At 40.1% G+C, this 21,606-nt stretch overlaps 1 protein-coding gene across 1 annotated transcript; it reads left to right on the top strand.

Moving 5' to 3' along the window:
- Nucleotides 1-113: 113 nt before the first annotated feature.
- Nucleotides 114-21,013, top strand: PPP1R10 (protein phosphatase 1 regulatory subunit 10). The gene is made up of 20 exons (XM_083354080.1): nucleotides 114-245; nucleotides 654-1,009; nucleotides 10,514-10,631; nucleotides 11,016-11,102; nucleotides 11,660-11,795; nucleotides 12,040-12,091; nucleotides 12,211-12,288; nucleotides 13,082-13,255; nucleotides 13,423-13,528; nucleotides 14,541-14,650; nucleotides 15,176-15,276; nucleotides 15,373-15,520; nucleotides 15,807-15,968; nucleotides 17,067-17,313; nucleotides 17,770-17,845; nucleotides 18,314-18,508; nucleotides 18,987-19,104; nucleotides 19,367-19,474; nucleotides 19,614-20,204; nucleotides 20,593-21,013. Exons 3-20 carry the CDS (start codon nucleotides 10,525-10,527, stop codon nucleotides 20,700-20,702), a joined length of 2,706 nt encoding a protein of 901 aa, XP_083210206.1. The 5' UTR covers nucleotides 114-245; nucleotides 654-1,009; nucleotides 10,514-10,524; the 3' UTR covers nucleotides 20,703-21,013.
- Nucleotides 21,014-21,606: the final 593 nt, after the last annotated feature.

Here is a 21,606-nt window from a genome sequence, read left to right as displayed (position 1 = left end):
TTGTTTTTTAATTCTTTTCACACCGTTGAACTGCTTTTCAAAATAGAATTCGAACCGTGTGCGTTGATAGAAATTTTATCCCGTCTTTAGGCAAACGGGAGACTCAATTGGGCGGGGCAGACGGCCAAGGCTTTGTTCTTTGGACGCAGCGCACGACGGTGGGAGGAGGCGTTAAGCGGAGGGAGTGCCGCCATATAAAAGCCTCCGCGCGCGCTCGCTTCGGCCATTCTGGGGTCTGTTTAAAGGTGAGTACTGTGTTTCTGACGACGTTATTATGGGAGCGGCTTGGGAGGGGACAAAAGGGCATTACGGTTTGATAATTTTATTTCCTCTCTCTCCCGCAATATAATGTTATTGACATTTGCAAAATCCTATTTCTTTCCTTAGGCTATCCTGAAGGTCAATTTGAACCTTCAAGAAAGCCCTCAACTCAGTTCTCCCTTAAAAAAATTAAAACAAGCCACTCAAAAACGAGCCGAAAAAACGTAAAAATTAACATTGTCCGATAAATTTATTATCTGTCCTCTGGTTCTTTTAACCCGATAGAAACGGAAGATTGACGAAAGGGAAGATTTAGCCAAACGCTGTGTCTTACTTGTTGTTTGAAGGTTAATTTTTGAAATTTAATTGCAATTAATTTCTTCATTTTGTAGGTTTCCTTTGATCTTGAGACACCGTTGAACATCGTGAAACAGAAAAATTGCCCCACAGTTGAGCCTCTGAGACGACACAAAAAAGCCATCTACATTTCTGATCGTCTGTATTGGGAAGCTGTTAAAATTCTTTATGATCTGAAGGAGAACAACTGCCACTAAAAACATAAAAACCAAAATTAATATCTAGCAACAACTTACCCTGATGCTTTTTTTTATCAAACAACTTTTTATTACAAAAAGTTGCTTTTTTTTTTAAAATGAGCAAAACCAAATTCATTTTTTTCTTTAAAAACACAGCTTAATCCAAAAAAGCTAAACCTTGAGGCGCTGTCGACGACAAAATTAATTGGATAGTAAGTGTCGCATTTTCAACCAACTGACCAAAAAATTCATCCATGTGGAAGTGAGCTAATGGCACGAAGAAAAGACAAAAATTGTGGGAAAGCGGGTTTTGTTTGAGGTGTTAACCCTTAAGACGCAGGCATTTTGCCACCAAAAATGTATATATAAGGAGAATGATGGTCTCTTAGAAAATCCATCCTCTCCAGGACTGTCAAGGGTTAATGAGCTCCCACATAACAGATGGTGGCGACTGAACTAATAAAGTGCTGCTTCTTTGTGTGGGAGACAAGTGCTTGAATTAAATAAGCAATCTGTACATAAAGATTGCAGGGCAAGAGTTGGGACAAAGCAATAACTACAGTAGTAGCCAGATGGAGTCTTGGGATGGGTTTATGTGTCGGCACCTATAGTTCTAAGGATGGCAATGTTGGAGGGGTTTTGTGTTTTTTTTAAACAAGGTTTTAAAATGTATATGTAGGTTTGTAATATGAAAGCAATCTAGAAATAAAGATTGCAAAATGAGTTTGGAAAATCATTTTAAACTTGATATCTTTTAAAAGAACTAATAGAAACCAATTGGATTCAAATGAGGTCTTAATTTGCTTTTAAAATGTCTCATCTATTTTTCTCATTCCCCGCGCTGCAGTATGGCAGTGTTATTTTTAATCTTTCTGTCCCTGACGAGCAGCATTACAATTTTCCTTTACAGGATGTTTCCATTTTTATTTCTTCTACCTTTATCTACTGAAAAAACTGGGCAGGAGGTACTGACCTTATACAATGGTGAATAATGAGGTTCTTTTGAGTCTCTGGCACTCACCAACAAGGGATCCCCTTTTTTGAACTGTTAAATAGGTTCTAGTTGGTAGAACTGACATAAAATGATAGAATTTGTGCATGTGATGGGTTGTATTGCTGCTATAGTTTCCTAAATAGATTCTGGAGGCTCTTGCTTTCCCCCCCCCCTTAATCCGCCTGTGCTAAAATGGCGCCTTCTCTCTCTCCTATACAAGAACCCACGAGGCTTTCAAGAGCTGATGTAAGCAGCTTGTAGCTAGCTCCTCCCCTTCACTACCTTATGTTTGGAGCCCAGAGCAAGCAGTTGGGGAGGGCAGAACTGGCTAACCGTTTTGTCACTTTTCCAAATGATTTAACAAACTTCCGCTACTGCTTCATCTTTAGGAAATATCTAGGTACAGCTTGCTAGAAGTGCAAAGTATTATCATAAATCCACTGAGTTTTCTTTTAAGGTTTCAACATCACATGAGAACTTTGGCTTTCTGTGATACCTACATGATTGTATTTGTTGGACAAATTTATTAAGTGCCTATATTTGTGATAGACCGACAACTTTTTTTGTGTCTTTTCCTCTTCCTCTTTTTTTTTCATCGTGAGGTCTCTGAAATGGGATATGGGTCAGGGAAGCATGTTTTCTTGTCAGATTTAACTGTTAAGAAATATGAAATGCTACCACTGGATCCCAAATATTTAGTGTCATTGACGCTGGAATTACAAAAAAAACGAAGGGAGGGGTGTTGTATTTTCATTTTCTTTGGCCATATGTACACAAAGGGAATGGGGTGGTGGTGTAAGTCTTGTATTAATTTGCCACATTCCACCGTTCCTGTACAATGTACTAGGAAAGAAGTGCTCATTAGGAAAAAATGGGAATCCAGCTACTTGTATTACCTCACCAAAGGGAGGGGAACAGCCACAATTCCACCTGGTAAGCAAAATCTTTATGGTATTAATTACATTTCACAACCTTCATTTCTATTCCAGACCACTTTGGTTTTTATTCATTTCTTTTTGCTGCTGTTCTCTTCCATGTCAACACCATGAAGTGACTCCTACTGATGCATGCAGGCTGTAATGGGTTTTAAATGTTTGCCAATCTATTGAGGCTGCTAAATTACTCCTTCCCAGCTTGGTTAATTCTGTAAAAGTTTATTAAATGGGTCTGCATGAGCATCAGATAGCATTTAAGAAATGCTGCCTTTGTGACTTTTCCTCACTTAAGTAGTGATTATTCAATACTGTGGGGAAATATTTCACAAAGCTGAAATTAATGCCTCCATCTCTGCCTCCGGTGGTAGCATTTCATATAGAAACATCTCTTCCCCCCTTTTTTTAATCGGTGACACTGTTCTGGCTATAAAATTTTATAATCTGCACCTCATGACATCTCAAGGTGTTTTGTGCAATACAAAGTCGATTTAATTTGTGGGGGGGTAGGCTTGCTGCATAAGGCAGCCTCGAGTGTAAACTTGGCAGAAAATAACTGCTTTCAAGTGTTCAGTAAAATTCACATCTATTCAAAACGCTTGATTAAGAAAGCTCTGATCTGACTAGAACAGCCTACAACAGTTGAAACAAAATAATGTAAATTAGAGCAAAATATAGGGCAAGGTTAATACTACTGTAATACAGTCTTGAGGGCTAACATAAGTATTGTTTTCATTGTGAAATGGGCTATTCTGAAGTTAAGATTCAGTTTTTACACAGTTATTGGTTTGAATAACAGCACAGCAGCTTGCCAGCAAATTAATCAAAAGATTATAGGAAAATACACAGCTTTCCCTCCAAATCCACTATTTAGAGGATTCCCTTATATGGATAAGAAACAATACTTTTAGAATCTTGGTTTGTTCAAGATTCTGAAATTTTAATTCTGGAAGGTCAAGCTGTAGTTTCAACAGAATTATGCTGCCAGATTCCAGCCTTAACTACTATTGTGGCTTAGCTCCTTTATCAGATACTGAGCTATATTATTATGTCAGTTAGATGAGGCAATGACATGTCATAACACTGAATAACCTGGGTGAAATTCCTTCTGTGATGTAAAATCCCATGTGGAAAGCCAGCCCTGTTTGCTTTGCTTGTTCTTTATATAAGACAAAGTTGTTGTTTTTTAAAACATCATCTGAAGGAAATTGGAATTGTACTAGAACTTGAGCATAAATTTGATAATAGTTCAACATGGCAATATATTCCCCTACTTACTGAGCACTAAGTAAATGGGGAGGTATATGGACAAAGAATATAACCTTCACTTCTGAACATACTTAATGGAAATTTCTCTGGAGCTAATTTCCATGTAAGTATAATTTGGATGGAAACTGAACCCTAAACGAATCTGCTTAAGAAGGTGTCAAATTATGTTCAATTTAATGGGGAATAATAAAAGTATTGCCACTTTCCTCCCTAAAAAACGGATCCTTAAAGGATATGCTTCTAAGTATGCCTGAAGATGGATGTATTTTAAACATCGTTACTGATTGAAAGGCTACTATAATAAGGCTCAAATGGCTCATCTATCCTCTTAACACAGAATATACTTAGACTGTTGATACTAGCTCAGTTTTATGGTTGAAAATGAAAGTAGCTCATCAATTCAGAAATTCTGACTTCAAATGGAATTGATATACTTGCTGTATGTCTACAGCAAATATGTCTACAATTGATGGGATTGACAAGAAATTCTTGGGAGTAGAGGCTTTTAGCACGGTACAGTAATGAACTGAGTACTTGCAATAGCTAGTAAAACAACAGGAATTGTAACTAGTAATTCCCTTGGGAACACATTTTAAAGCACTTTGCTAACAATAGAATTGTAGGATATAAAAGTCTTGGGTTAAAATCTTGATATTAAGTCTCTACAAATACAAAATGATTCTCGGGAGTCAAATTCTGGATAATTAATTTTCAGATGAATTGGAGCACCTTGGAGAGGGAAATGCAACGTAGATAATGTTTCTAGTACCTATACCTTGCTTCGCCTCTTGTCAATGTCCTTCATTTTTCTGTTTTTCATCCAGGCTTCAAGAACTTTAATGTTAACTTCTTTTTGCTCCAGCATATCCAAATTCTGAGATTCTTGGAAAGCTCTCTAGGATTTTTTTTTCAGGATAACCAAAAGAGTATAATGGCAAGGACCTGACTGGTTTGCATCTGACAACAGTTAACAGCCTGCTTTTTGTTACCTTTTTCATGGGAATATCTTGGTGGGATATGCTGGACATTCCCCCACATTACAATTCCTATCAAATTGTTTTTTAGATGTTATTAGTCATAGCTAAGTATATTAAAATTTGTTGTGTTGCATTGTACAATGTGCAAAAATTATGGTATCTGCATTGCAATTTGGATCTAAAGTTACAGTGTAGTTGTCTGACAAATGCAGTGATGGTAACGGCTAAATATTTAGTATTTTCCCATCTTTGTGAACGTTGATCTTTGGGAAGATGAAAGTACTATTATGTTTTATTCTATTGAGATTCCTATGTGATCAAGGTAACCTGTTTAAACTTATAAATATAATGAACAGTCTACCATATTAATCCACCAGCTCTGGTATAGAATATATAAGTAGTATTAAATACTAAGAAACAATAAGACATCAAAGCTTTCAAATGAACGTCTACTAAAACTGAGAGATTTAAAGACTATTGCCACTTGATGACCGTAGGTGATTTCTTCAGATGAATTTCTGTACTGAACTATAGCAATGAACTATGACTGAACTACTATAAGAAATTTGTAATTTAACAAGTTTGTGTGTGAGACTGAATTTCTTATTTTTAGAGCATTTATCAAATTAAGGATGTCATGAAACAGTAAAGTTTCCTTTAAGCTTACTGAGTAGAATATCTAATATTTGTTAGATGTTTATTAGCCCAGACATATTGATGTGCTTCATAATAAAATTAGTCTCATATACATTATTAAAATGAAATTTAAAAATAGAATGAGGGCCAAGATGCATTTACTCTTTAAGTGTACATTTAGGATTAGAGGCTGTTGTGTAAAGCTTAAGCTTACATGTAGATTTTTTTCACATCCATGCTAAACTAATAAAATAGGCTGACAAGACACTACTGATAATCCAAGAGTTGTAAAGTTTAATGATTAAAAAATAGAATAGAAAACTTAATTTCTGATGCCCTTTTTCCCCCTAACAATGAATGACTTGCATATATTTTACTTGAGATTTAGCTAAATGCAGAATTACTAACAAAGCTTGATGTCACAGTTTCAGATTTGAACCAAAAAGTTTGGCTTTTTAATCGAGTCACATTTCAGATGTGAGAAAATAGCATGGATATAATAAGTATGAACATTATCAATGAAGCATATGGTAACCAACGCTGAACTTCATAGAAAGCCCGGTTTCTATTTGCAATTATGATGAATAAATAAATGTCTAACTTAGCTGGTACTATAAGTTTACATTAGAAAACTACTTCTAATGTATATATATCATTGGTTTTTACTTAATCTTCAAGTTTGGATTATTTTCAAACAGCTGGTAATTCTTGAATTTTAATTTTGTTCAGTTTATTGTAGTTTTGCTCACTGCTTATGTACTTGAAAGCAGTTTTAGTGAAAGATGCTTCCAAGTGAATATATAGTTACTAATTAGCTTTATTTAGTTAAAAGAGCATGTTTTTAGAATGTTTCTGAAACGCAACTTTCGATAAATCTGGAATGAAATTTGTGTTGTTCAGACTTGCTAACTATAGTTTGGAATAAATTTAAGTTACTGGGAATGTAAATCAACTGCACAAAAAAGTATTTGCTGCTAACATACTAATTAACCTAATTTGATTAGTATGTCTTAAAACAACACCTTTTTCATAACTATAATTTTAGAATCTGACTCAAAGATGAGGTTTTAATAGTTGATAGTTTTACAGTTCAAATAATTAACTGCCATAAAACTTCCAGTTTTTAAAATATACCTGTAAACTTAAAAATGGCAGCTGGGTTGCCGCTTCAGTTCCTCAAATTAAAATCTGCAATCCAACAGACACTTGAAATAGGGACCAAGGTTAAACAATGTTTGGTTAAAAGAATGAGCAGTTTTGCTGAAATGCTGTGTCTGGCCGAACTACTCATTCTTTTAGTCCAAATGCATTTACGTTGCAACTTTTTTTTCCTGTATAGTTGCAAAAGAAATTATGTAGTAATGTTTCCAAATTACAGTTATTGGCTTTTTGTTAAATTGCCTTTAATTCCTACAGAAAAAGAAGTTTTAAGATTTGGTTTTTCAAAAACTTTAAGCCAAAAATTCTTTTAAGTGAACTTGTTTTTCAGAATCTTTAATTTTTGATGAGGCAAAAACCTTTTGTGAGAAGATTGCATATTTCTTGAGTCAAAATGTTTTACTTTTGTTTATACAGAGGAAAAAAATGAACTCAGAATTTTAGAAGCTCTTGCTTGGGGTGAGCATTGTGAAACAAATTAGTTTTGAATTAGTTGATATGTTGTGGGCCCCTTGCCTTAAAACATTTCTTTTAAAAAGAGAAAATTAAAAAGCTTATATTCGTGAATATCCTTTGAATATCTTGAGTATATCCTTCGCTGCAGGTGTCCAGTACTATCTCTTAATATATTTATTAGGCTTTTCAGGTGTTGCTGGATTCTTTGTTTTCTTAAATTCAAGATAGTGGCCATACTGATTTTATTAAGTATTTGCTTCTTTAAAAAATGTTGATTTATAATGTAAAGTTCTCAAATTATATAGGTTCCTTACTAATATATATAAAGATACAACTTCTGTAGTAAGATTATAATCACAATCTGTTAGCTAAGGAAGTTGTAAGATTAGCCTGGAATCTCACATGATCTGTAATGCACCCATCACTCAGAATTACTTCAGTTATAGAGCTGCAGAGCCTCATATTATGCCAGTTCAAATGGAACAGAAATACGAAAGCTTGCCTTGTTCTATTTCCAAAAAAAATAAAATTATATCATCATTGTGTAATGTTTTTGGAATGTGGTTTGCTACTAACAAAACTTCAGTTAGCAGTCTTTAATCTTTATAGTCTTTAATCAGGCAATCGTGATCAAGGGCAGAATGAATGGAAAGAATGCTTTCCCTGGCTGCTGGAGTAGGTATCGAAATACTGTTGGCAAAACCACTACAGATGTGGGGGTTTAGAAACTCAAATTGCATAAATTATAAGTAACATTTGTATTTTCAATTCTCTCCTGGGGTTGTAGTGCTGAAAAAGTGCCAGAATGACAGCTCTGGAGACTGAGGTCCTCTTCACCAAAGCAGGCTGAGCCCAAGTTTCATCAGTGCCAAGTTTCCCTCAACAGTGTATTGCTGTCTTGCATGTGAAAGGCCATGTTGTGGGGTGACAGGGGAGTTCAGTCTCCAAAGCCCACCTCATTTGGTCTTTCCATTCCTGGGTGAACTCATGATACAGAACTTCAATAGCAATTCTTCAGAACTGGACTGAAGCCACATAAGGACTCTACAAGTCACCACAGGCTGGTAACAACTTTACAGTCCCACTCTACTATCATCTGTACCTGGATAGTATTTTTTTTCCATATGAAAACACAACACGATAATTGATTTCTTCTGGTCATGGACTTTTTAAAATTACTATATCTAAAACATAGGAATACACGTGGACTGGGCCCTCCTGCTTTGGGGGAAAACCATTTCTGCACAATACCTAATCTTCATGGCTTTGGAAAAAGTAGGGTATTTGCTTAGTCCAATTTACTATACTAAAAAGAACTGAAGATGCTTTCTGTGGAAAACAAAAGAAGACTGCTCCATTGACTTGGCTATTGCTTCTACCACAGAGATGCCATTACTTAATGCTGTGGAATTTTTTTTAAAAAAAATACTGCATATTAATGGGGAAGGCCAAAGCTTAGCAAACTGAATTTTGCAAGAGCGATGTGCTACAAGATGACATAAAATTATTTCATTAAGGTACATTTATTGTACCTCATTTTGAACTCAAAACGGAATATTCCTGGGCAAATTTATTTAAGATGGACAGTTCACTGCATCAGACTTATAAGAACTTAATCATATGCGCCTAATCATGCTGTCTACATACTTCTAAAAGCAATTCAGTAATGCAATTGCAAGCCCATTACCAAACATCCACACCTAATCCCAGTAGGGCTACCATAATTTCAGGAACTACACCTTTTAGTGCAAGGGGTGGTGATGCTCCATTTACCATGAAATTTATAAACTCATACCACAGTGTAGGCCTTATTTATGCAGAGCTTAATAAACTGATGAAAGGCAGCCAATATGTCTTTACACCTTAAAAAGGGTTTAGAGGAACCACGTTTGGAATTAAAAGGCTGCTTTAAGGTATAGTTAGAAGTTAAAATTAAGGGCCAATGCTGAGTATCTGTCAGCCATGCCTAGGCCAAATGTTACTTGAGCAGATAAACCTAACTTTCTTACATAATTTTACATATTTAAAATTCTGTTCCTTGAATATATATGTGTGTGTGTATACACACACACACACACGCATATATATATATATATATATATATATATATACACCTTGAGCTCTGAACAAAAGGTCAAGTACATTCAACACAAATTTATTATACATTTTTTGATACTATCATCTTTGATTGTTGAGTTGTCTTGCAAACAAACTGTTCTTTATCCCAAGAATTGTGGCAGGTTTCTAAACTAACAGTCTTGCACAGAAAGCCATATTAAGCAACTTTCTGAGCACAAACAACAAACCCTGTGATTAAGAGCACTTGACTACAACTTGCAAATCAGCTAATTGATTCCCACTGTGCACCAAGACCTGAGGGCAAAAGGAAAATGTGTACCATGTATAATCGGGGTGCTTGAAATTCTTTTCATTTGAATTACTACTTTTGGTACTCATTTACTGAGCAAGTACAGTGAATCCAACAATCAAATGGTTTTAATAGAGGCCATCAGTGTAGGGTAGTAGAAATCTAAAGAACTTTCATTACTGTGCTTTATCAATTAGATGTGAGACAAATGAGACCTGTAACCTGTTTATGGAGTTCCACTGGGATAGTTCATCATTTGTAACATGAGTGTATGTGTTTTTGGCTCATATTTGTATGCAATCGTCTGTATGGATGTGGGGAAATACTATCAATTATGATATTAAGAAAGAACAACATAGTATTGGATACTTTAGCAGGGAATAAATTAAACTGAATTCAGTGAGACTTTTTGTGAATAAATTTCCACTGAAATCCCTATCAATTATCTACCTTGGATTGGCTATTCTAAGCTGAAGACACATAGTGGAAATTCTGGGGATAGGAGAAACAGTATCCTTTTTGGAAAATAAGGCAGATGGGCATTGCTCTGGAGTTTGGACTGAATTTTACTTGAACCAACAAAATACTTCAATATTTTACATATTTTCGGAAGGAGGGACTCTTCGTAATTTTAAGGACAAGTAAACATGAATGTACATGTGGGAGTGGGGATTTTTGTTTTTCCTTTACCAAAATAGTCATAGATGTTTTAAGTGAAATACTGGATCCCCAAAACTTCAAGAAACTAGAAGATATATGATAATACTTTGCACCTTTTCCCCATGTTTTGCATTTTGCTAGGCTACAATAATAAATCTTATTAACTTTTGGAAATTTTATTTTTAAAACATTCTTGAAAGTTTTGTTCATTTTTTTTTATCTTCCCAAAGAAGAATTCAAAATTGCCTCTTTCCTGTTTTTGACAGAATTTGCAAACATGGGTTCTAGACCCATAGATCCAAAGGAGCTCCTAAAGGGACTGGATTGTTTCCTTGGCAAAGATGGAGAAGTCAAAACTCATGAAGGCATCACTAAAATTTTTAAGTAAGTATTAGTGTCAAGAATCTATTAATTACCTGTAACTGCAAAAATATTGGCATATTGAAATACTGTACTATTAATACTTTGTTGAGACCAAGTTTGCTTTTCTTTGTACTGATATGAATTATAGGCCACTTAAGTTGAAAAATATAAAAGGATGTTGATAGATGTATTTTTTTTAAAGAGAAAGTTTGCCCAGCCTTTTGCAATTTCCTACAGTTATGTTACATGGGATGTTCAAGAATGGTGTAATTGGGTATATTTTCCTTTTCCCCCAACTATTTCTCCCAATCTCAACTGGCATTTATATACTCGTCACACTCGTCCTCCATTCATTTTATCTGCTATCAAATTGCAAATTTCCATTCTTGGCTTTTTTCACTTCAGTTTAATGAAAGATGCACAGAAGATGGTCAGTCGTTGCATCTACTTGAACATTCTGTTGCAGACCCGAGCACAAGATATACTTGCAAAGTAAGTTCTGCTGCATGTTTGTGGGGAATGAAGTTAGATGTTCAGTGTGTTAAAAGCAAGTGAGATTATTTTTTTTTTAATGAATTCTGCTAACAGTTGCTATTTTAATTTGATTCCTTGGCCTTTATTATGGCTTTGGGGCATTTTTTTGCATCGCTGTTCACTTGATCTGCTTTCAGTCAGATTCCAGTACAGTGTTACCTTGTTCATGGAATAGAATGAAGGAATATAAATGGGAGCATAGATGGGAGCGGTGATGATATTATGAGGAGGGAGACATAATATTGAAGTTCTAATTCTGTATGTATTCCTGGAAATTCTAAGAATGCGCTCATCTATTATGAAGCCAAAACAAAATATAAATATGCAATTTAAGTGTGTGAGTGTGTATGCACATGTGTACAGTACACATATTCTTTGCAGCCATTACAGTAATGTGATTGTTGCTTGACTTAAGATGTGTATCCAGCTACTTGTAGTTATTCTATAACCTGTGTTGAAGCAAGCTATAATATCATTCTACTTATGAACCACAATTTTGTCTCTTCATTCTATAGATTCATCAAAGTTGGTGGCTATAAGCTCCTTAACACGTGGCTAACAAGCTCGAAAGCATCCAGTAACGTACCCCTCCTCCAGCAGATTCTACTCACACTCCAACACTTACCTCTGACTGTGGATCATCTGAAACAGGTTAGTTAATTGCACAATAGTGGAGGTTATCCTTTTAATTTGACCTTTCCAAGATCAAAGCAAAAAATGTTCTGTCCCAAATTGGAAGGAAGGAAGAGGACTTGTGAGGTTGAACTTTTCTTCAGGTTTATATAAGTCAGTACTCAAAACAATATTCCTAGTTTCACGGGTGATAATCTGCAAGGATACATCCTGTAGTTTTTATGTCACATAACAAACTCTTCCTTTTCCTTTTTTTTTTCAGAACAATACTGCCAAATTGGTGAAGCAGCTCAGCAAATCAAGTGATGATGAAGGTAATTGTCACTTGGCCGTATACAGATGTCTGATACTGAGCACCATTCTGGGTTTGCAAGGTCCTATTTGAAATTACTTTTTTAATTAATTGAGTGCTTTTACATTCTTTCCTTATTAGAGCTTCGTCGACTGGCTTCCATACTGGTGAGCGACTGGATGGGTGTGATCCGCTCTCAGAGTAGCTCTCAGCCTGCAGGTTAGTGGCTTTATATTTCCACAGAAGCATGGACCGTGAAAGCTTTGTTGTAGTGAAATCAGACTCTTAACTGTAATAATCTATGGGACCGCAGTGTTGCTTAAAATAAATCATCTACTTTGTACTCCAGGTGTAGTGGAATGGGTGGATAACCTTGGGGATGAGAAAAAGAGATGCTGTTTAGGAAACAACCAGATGAGAGACAGAGAATATTTTAAACATGCCTTGTTAAGTCATAAGCTGTCTCCCCACTGTATTGCTTACAGGGGTGTCAAACTCAATTTCATTGAGGGCCGCATCAGCATTGTGGTTGCCCTCAAGGGGCCAGGTGGGTATGGCCTGGGTGGGCGTGGCTAGAGTGTGTATGGCCTACTGGGTGGGCGTGGCCAGCTCTACATCGTTTTCAAGGGTGCCTATGGGGGCCTGGGCAGGAGTGGGACAGATCTGAGGGTCTCTGGCAGAAGGAGGGTCTCTGGGCCAGGGCCAAGGCAGTGGGGGCCGTTCCCTCACTGTTTCCAGGATGGCTTTGCGGGCCGCATGAAACCACTTTGCGGGCCGGATCTGGCCCCCGGGCCTTGTGTTTGACATGTCTGGCTTACGTGTTGTTTTTTTACACTTGATCTTAGTCAAAAGGCCAAGAAGTGGTTGTGTTTATGTATTGTCAGACATTGTAATGTTAAGGCAAACATGTGATTGGATGTTGTATTGTAAAAGGGGGGTGCTTTCAGAAAGACCAGAAAACACGATTTTTTTTTAGCCCTGCTAAGTCGCTGGCTTTGTTTGTACTTTGCAGAGCGAGAAAAGAAAAAACGAAAGGAAGAAAACAAGAACAAATCACCTTCTGTTCAGGAGAAACCTCAGGAAACCAAATCAGAAGTGAAGCCTGAGGAGGCTCCTGAAAAGAAGAAAGAAAAACCAAAATCTCTCCGCACCACCGCACCTAGCCATGCCAAATTTCGTTCCACAGGTAAGTGCAGTTAGAATTGTCAATGGCTGTATAATTAGGGTTAGAATTACCTTAACATAGCCTAGCCAGAATTTCATTGGCCTTGGGCAAACAGCTCGGTCTGTGCTCGTAGCACGTTCCGGGATTTTTAAATTGTTCCGTTACTTACTATTGCTGCTTGCTTGCAGGTTTGGAAATGGAAACTCCCTCACTCATTCCTGTGAAAAAGAACATAAATACTTCAGTGACCTCTGATAAATATAGTTTCAAGCCAATACCGCTGAAAAGACAGATGTAAGTAATATGATCTTAAAGGGGGGAAAAATCACTTTGTCTCTTAATTTATCGGATGTGGGACTGAATCTGTAATGTAGTTGTTCAAATGATACAAGCCTGCACCTTTATAATTTGTAACCCTACATTAGTGGGGAGAAATTTCTTGTGCGTAACACAAGAAATGTAGTATTTGAAGCTCAGAAGCTCAGGAAAGCTTGTTCCCTGATAAAAGAGAATATTTGTAAGCGCAGGGTTGACATGAGTGGTCCTTTGTGCTCTCTGAGCTTTGGTGGTTTCCTTGCAAATATTTCACTACCCAAACTAGGTAACGTGATCAGTGCATCCTAGTTAGGGCAATGAAATGTTTGCAAGAAAAACAACCAAGTTCAGAAAGTACCAAGGACCCTGGAGTTTGTTCAGTTTGCATTTTTATAAGAACTTGATATTCTCTAACTAATATATGAACCGGAATCCAATTACTTTGGTATTCAAACAATTATAGAATACAATTTTAACGTCATAATTGGATATAAACATTTAGGTATTTAGGAAGTGCTCTTGAGAAATTTGATCTGGGCTTAAAAAGAAAACAGAAATAGGCAGGAGATTTCTGGGAAGGACACCAGCTTGTTTTTATCATTTGCACTAAGACTGCATCCAAATAAACAAGCTCCTTCCACAATTTCCCACGAAATACTCTTTAAAATTCCAAATATTTCATCATTCCCCCACAAAAACGGAGAATATTTGGTCTGGCTTGGCTGCACCCAAAGAGACCTGTGGAGCTTTAGATATAGGCTTTAGGTCAAAGGAGTAGAGGACAGGCACGGGGAAAAAAAAAGCATATTCACAAAATGGCGTATGATGAAGCAACTACTTTTCCTTTTATATTGGTGATTTTTTTGTCAAAGACGGAATAGATCAAATATATACCCAGAAGTGGGAATCTGTTTGGCATGAAAGACATTACCAACTCTGAACTATTCAGCATCTTCCCTTTGACTGACTCGAGGCCTGTTTCTCTCCATAGCATATCAAACCCAATGGCAGATAACCCACCTGTTGAGAAGAAATACAAACCCCTCAACACCACGCCCAATGCTACCAAGGAAATTAAAGTGAAGATCATCCCCGCACAGCGTAAGGCTTTCTCCTATTTCATAGCCATGGAGTTTAAGGAGTAACCTGGGCTATAGATTAAAGCCACTGAGGACAGAAGTTGAATGTTTTGATCTTGCTTGTTAGTTAATTGCTGAATTTCCCCAACTGAAATCTCTTCCATGTCGATTAGGGATATGTAGATATTCAGTGCACAAAATGTTCCATGCATATTAATATTAGCCGGGTTTTGAACAATTTACGCTCAAATTGTGCACCTTGGAGATGTTTGATCGATGGGCTGTTTTGCTTCAGTATAGACTAGAGTAAAACGTAGTTCTCTTAAACGGAAGCAATTTTGGGGGGGTGGCTGGAAGCAAGAGTGGGTAAAAGCCAAGAGCGTTGGTGGAACTGACTGAGGAGGGAGAGGGGAAGAGGCTGCATTGGGCCATCAATGCAATACACTAGTAGTGGCCTGGGAGAGAAGGAAAGGAAGGCCGTTCATATCATTGGGAAACTTTTAGTACCGAATGGTTTTTTTAAGCCCTTCTCAATTTACTTCTCCAGCTATGGAAGGACTGGGCTTCTTGGATGCCCTGAACTCTGCCCCTGTCCCAGAAATCAAGATTAAAAAGAAAAAGAAAGTCCTGTCTCCAACCGCAGCTAAGGTAGGAAACTGTGCAGAGCCAGCCAATCCTACTTTGACGGAGATGGCTTTAAATTTGGAAGTCAACTCACTTTGCTTTGTTCCTCGCGGTTCGCAGCCAAGTCCTTTTGAAGGCAAGCCGGCCCCAGAGACCGCCGCTGCCAAGCCGTCTTCACCGGAGCTCAACCCAGCTTCAGAACCGATGGATGTGGATCGACCTGGTACCCCTGTGCCAGCCGTAGAGGTGCCTGAACCTATGGAAACAAGTGAGTGAGGGGAGAATTAACACACTCGGCGTTAACAAAGATGCGCTGTAGTTGTAGCGTGATACTTTTTTCCCCCACCATTCTTGCCTAGGCTAGCAGCCTTTTTACTAGGTACTAATCAGTCGGTCACTGGCGGTTCATTACGCAAGTGGTATCTGGAACGCCATGGCAGCCTAGGGTGCTTTGGGTGATGGGGGATTTCCTTCTTTCCTTGGCTATTCCAAGTGCTTGAGGCACGTAGCCTGCTTTTAAAGTATTGTTGCTGAATGGGCGGGTGCTTTTTCAGATTCCTCTGAACATGGAGGTTTATTGGATTCAAAGCCAACCGAGAGCCCAGCTGATTCGACCCAGTTGACAAAGAAGGGCAAAAAGAAGAAAACAGTGAGTTGGCCTGAGGAGAATAAACTGCGGGAGTATTTCTACTTTGAATTGGATGAGACAGAAAGAGGTGAGTGGTGGTTTTCCCCCCCCCCCCTTTTTCCAAAGATGCAAATTGCAAAAGTCCTGGGAAGTCTCACAGAACATAGTTACGCCTGTCATAGTTACGACTTTCAACTTTTTATTTGCTCAAGACCCCCCCCATTTACCTTTCTGATCCCCCTCAGCCGTAAAGATATTTATTGTAAACTAGATATATAAAAAATACAAAAATACAAAAGTTAAAAGAAAATTAAACATATGCCCAACTAATCAACAAAAGGGACGCGGTGGCTCAGTGGGTTAGGACGCTGAGCTTGTCGATCAGAAGGTCGGCAGTTTGGCGGGTCGAATCCCGAGTGCCGCGTAGCAGAGTGAGCGCCTGTTACTCGTCCCAGCTTCTGCCCACCTAGCAGTTCGAAAGCACATAAAAATGCAAGTAGAAAAATAGGGACCACTATGGTGGGAAGGTAACAGCGTTCCATGCGCCTTTGGCGTCTAGTCATGCCGGCCACATGGAGACGTCCTCGGACAAGCGCTGGATCCTCGGCTTTGAAACGGAGATGAGCACCGGCCCCTAGAGTCGGAAACGACTAGCACGCATGTGCGGGGGAACCTTTACCTTTACCTTTAATTGCTTAGTATTTATGATTCTGAAGCTAATTCGGAGATGGAGACGTGAGGGCTATGGACAAATTGATCAAAGGCCTGACACATAAGTTGGGGTGTTCCCCTCAGAGATGTACCTATATATGCTTATTCACTGCTTATTTATTTAAAATATTTAAAGCATTTTGTGGACGTAGAAAGTTTTGTCTATTAGCTAACCTTAGGCATTTATTAAGTTCCGTGGAACTTTTATTAAGTCTTACGGAAGCACGGAGCCCTTTAAATAGTTGTGCTGCGTATAACTGTATTTTTCCCTGTCTTTTTGTTGTTGTGCTTTTTTTAAAACCATAGCTTTTAACTGTTTTAATTAGCTTTAATGGTTGGTTTTAATTGTTGTGCTTTAATTCTGTACACCTCCCCCAGAGTCGCATGCAAATGAGGTGGGCTGGGTTAAACAAATAAATAAGCAAATAAGTAAGTAAATAAATGTGGAATACAATTTCCGTTCAATCTCTTACAGTTAACGTAAATAAGATCAAAGACTTTGGCGAGGCTGCCAAGCGAGAAATAATGTTGGATCGCCATGCCTTCGAGACAGCCCGTCGACTTAGCCATGATGCGATGGAAGAGAAGGTCCCCTGGGTCTATCCAAAGCCCATTGATTTGCCTGCTCCGCTGGTTCAGCCAGGAAGTGGCAGTCAGGAGAAATTCACCCAAGCCGAGCGCGAGAAAGGCATTTTACAGGAAATCTTTCTCTCCAAAGAGAGGTGAGTCAGCTGTTGGGACAGATTTGAAATGCATACAAGATTCTAAGCCGGAAAATACATGCGCATAGTTGACTTAGTAGTAATGAAGTAGTAGTAATGAATTAGTAGTAATGAATTAAATATAAAAAGATTGATTCACAAACGTTACTCAGGAAGAGAGCAATGATGACTTATTGGTGAGAAATTAAAAAAAAAAACCGCTGAAGGAAATCATACGGCTAGTCCAGTTTTTCTGTATTGCTTAGCAGTTGAGCAATTCTGGCCGTGCTCGTCCATTGGTGTTTCTGTGGGAGGAGGAAGAGAGTTTTTTTTATAATTCATACTGTATATTGTCCAGAGATTTAAACCACCTACTTTTAACATTCCAGTTATCTCAGCTAATACAAATTGAACATTTTCCCCCTCATCTTTATTAACGTCGAGCTGATGTTTTTTGGTCTTTTTTTTTTCCTTAAGTGTTCCTGACAACCCTCATGAGCCAGACCCAGAGTCCTATGAGCCAGTGCCACCTAAGCTGATTCCTTTAGATGAGGTAAATATGCTTGGTCCTTTTTTTTTTTTAATTCCACCCTCTATTTTAAACAGACAAGACAAAAAAACTCAGTGGGCTGTAGTAGAGTGGGAATGACAGGTCAGAGCTTGCCTTTAAATTATAAAATAGGATGAGTATTCTTTTAGCTCAGGATACTTAATAGGTAAGGCTCCCGAGTGCCATATATTTAGCAAAGAACTTTCCAAAAGGGTACTGGATGATGTCCTGTGTGCTGTAACCGTCCCCCCTCTCTTATGTTTCTGTTTCCTTTGTGCGTAACAGAAACAGTGGAGATGGGGAACATTTCTTCATGTACCTGCTTTGCCTTAGGGTCCTCCAGCCCCTCCCCCCCTTTTGTATGCCCCAAGCTCTTGTAGCCAATCTCCCCCCCACCTCGGGTTTGAGCACCCAGCTCCCCAGCAGCCAATTCCTCCTGACTCCTTGTGTCTCCTCTGTCACCTCTCTCAGGAATGCTCCATGGATGAGGCCACCTACGATGAAAGACTCGACCCATCTGCCTCGCGGTCTCCGGACGGAGCTGGGGGCTCCAAGCTCCCCCCGGTCCTGGCCAACCTCATGGGCAGCATGGGGGCAGGCAAGACTCCGCAGGGCCCCAACCCCAGCTCTTCCATCAACATGCAAGAGATTCTCACCTCCATCATGGTAACTAGAAGCGTCGTAGGATAGTTTTTTTTTTTTTGTTTTTTAAATAGCGGAAACGATAATCGATTGAGAAAGCAATGAATGTGGCCCTTGATTTACTTGCTTGCCACCTGCCTTGAAGATAGCACAGAACCTTAAAACGACTCCCCAGCTTATCTTTGTCCTATTGCCCAAAGCCCTCCAAAAAATGTAGGTTCCAGAAAATTTTAAAGACTAGGATAACAACAAAAAATAGGAGAGATTCCAAGTTATCAATAAGTGAAGCCGATAAATGGGATTCTTTCTTGAAACCCATTTTCTGCTCCTCCAAGTCAGACCTTTTTGCGAAGGGTAGAAGACTGAATCACTCACTTGTGGCAGTAGCGTTTTAAAGCAGGTTTATGTATAGGATCAGAGCAGCAAAAGGAGGAGGAGGTAGGAAGGTTAAGAAAGAAAACGCGTTCTAATTTCTTCCAATTTCTCTTCTCGTTTTGTGCAGGGTGGCTCAAACAATCATAAAACAGAGGAGTTGATGAAGCAACCAGATTATTCTGACAAGATTAAGCACTTGCTTGGCAATTTGCAGGGCCAGCCTGGACCAGTTCCTTCAGGGGGAGGTAAAAGAACGGATGGGCTGTTTTTCCTTAGCTGTTCCAGCTGAATTTGTTTCGTTCCCATTAAAAACACATCTAATGCGTCAGACTTGTATCCCCCTTTGTATAGCTTTGAAAATGGAAACCCGGTTTAGATACAAGTCTGTCTTTAGTGTCCTTAAAAGAAAAGAAAAAGATAATCTTAACCCGGTCTGAGTTTAGTCCGACTAGCTATTGTTTATTTCTGGTATTGGTTTAATTAACAGCTGCTTTGCTTTTCTTACAGTCCCACATGGGCTTCTTGGACCGGGACCTGGCCCGGTCCCCAACGGATTCCCACCAGGCCCCAAAAATATGCAACACTTCCCTCCTGGAGGTCCAGGACCTATGCCTGGTAAGCAGAGATCTGTTAAATCGGGGAAGGGAAGAGTTAGAGATGGGGTGGCAAGTGAAGAGGGCAGGGTCTACCAAGGGCTGTGAAGATGGTGGGATCTGAAGCTAACTTAACCCCACACCTCTTCTCCCTTCCCTAGGACCCCACGGAGGCCCGGGCGGTCCTAACATGCCCCCAGGCCCTGTTGTGCCCAATGGACCACGGATGATGGGTCCACCACCTCCCCAGTGTAATGATGGATACTGGGATCCTCCCGATGGTGGCATGCGTGGTGGGCCCCACGGAGGCATGAGAGGTGGCAGTCCCGGCCCGGGACCCGGACCCGGCCCTTTCCATCGTGGCCGTGGTGGCAGAGGTGGAGAGCCTCCTTTCCGAGGGCGAGGAGGCGGACGGAGTGGAGGTCCCCCCAATGGTAGGGGGGGCCCTCCCAACAACAGCATGGGCGGTGGCCACGGAGGGGGACACGGCAGCAGTGGCCACGGAGGGGGACACGGCGGTGGTGGCCACGGAGGTCACGGAGGAGGGGGCCACCCGGGGGACCACGGCAGGGGACATCCAGGCGGTCATCCAGGGGACCACAGCCGGGGACATCCAGGGGACCACAGCCGGGGATATCCAGGGGACCACGGCAGGGGACATCCAGGGGACCACGGCAGGGGACATCCAGGGGACCACGGCAGAGGTCACCCAGGGGACCACGGCTGGGGGCACGGAGGCGGCCACGGTGGAGGTAAATATTCATTCCTGCGCCCATTGGGGGGTGGGATTTTTAAGAGGGATTGGCCTAGCATTCTGAATTGCATGGGGGAAGCAGGCCGCCATAAAAGCAAGTTAGGGGTGGCATTTTATTCCAGGGAATTTTTTTTGGGGGGGCAGGGTTCTTCTAAACAGTTACTTCAAAGACGTGTAGTAATGTCGAGCTAGGTTTTAAAATAAAACGGTTTTGTTTTAAAGCCCTGCAATTTGCCATTTTTAGAATTGTGATCTTAGTGCTCTGGGTGGAGTTGTGCTGGACAGAGAACAGTGGGCTTGCTGGGAGCAGTGATATACGTGAAGTCCCCGCGTGTTCCCGCTGTCGTGGCTGACGGGCTCTCGTTTATTCTTTTTCCGCCCTTCAGATAGGTCAAAGCGTCCTGTATGTCGCCACTTCACCATGAAAGGCAGCTGCAGGTACGAAAACAACTGTGCCTTCTACCATCCCGGAGTGAATGGGCCGCCTTTGCCCTAGCAGAAGGAATCCCGCGTCCTCCTCGCCTACTCGGACCGTGGCATCGGCCGCACATTCCCAATTGACCTTGAACTCAAGCCCTTCCCGCTCCCCTTTCTGACTGATGCTGCACCTGCTTTTTATGGCTTCTGTGAGGCCCTTTAAATGCTCGGAGCGAGGGAATGCAAGACGACTTCCTCCTTCGGCATTTGCTGCTACTGATGAACTGCCACACCCTCAAAAGAGAAACTGTTGGGAGGCATCTTTCCCCCCTCCTCCCCCCCTTTCCCCATCCCGGGGAGGTGAAGCAACCAATGACTGTGAAAGCACAAGAGACTTGAAAGATGGGGTGGGTTTTTTTTGTTTTTGTTTTTTTTGTTTTTGTTTTTTTTGTTTTTAAAGCAATTTATGTAAATATACCTGTGGAACCAGCAAAGGAAGGGGATGTTCTTGCTCACAGCCTTGATTGGACTGGGCAGCGTTCTTCCAACTTCCCAGACTGGAACCAGACTGGCACTGGTGAATTGCTTTCGGTCTGGAGGAAGACCCGGCATCGGCAGGAAAAAGCGTCCTTTTTAGGCACGTGCGCGTGAGGCAGGGGAGAGGGTGCGGCAACTGCTTGTGGATTGTTCTGGGAGATCCAAGGGCCGGAAATCTTATTGCTCCTGCCTAAAAAGGCCCAATGGGAGAACGGAGAATTCCAGCCGCCGCCACTTGCACAAATACCCTCTTGAACCAGGATGGCCCTTTGTAAAAATACCCCTTTGCAGTGCCCTATTGACTGCGCAGATGTGGTTTCCCTTGGTGCTAAGTCTGCCATTGGGGGAAACCTACAAACTGTTTTCTGTGAAAACTAAATCTGGAGACTAATGGTTTAGGGGGGTAAACTTTTGTTTTCCTGATTTACGCTGTTGGTTGTGGGTTG

Source organism: Vipera ursinii (genome assembly GCF_947247035.1).
Source record: "Vipera ursinii genome assembly, chromosome: 2".
NCBI lineage: Eukaryota > Metazoa > Chordata > Lepidosauria > Squamata > Viperidae > Vipera > Vipera ursinii.
This window is presented reverse-complemented; position numbering and strand designations above follow the sequence as displayed.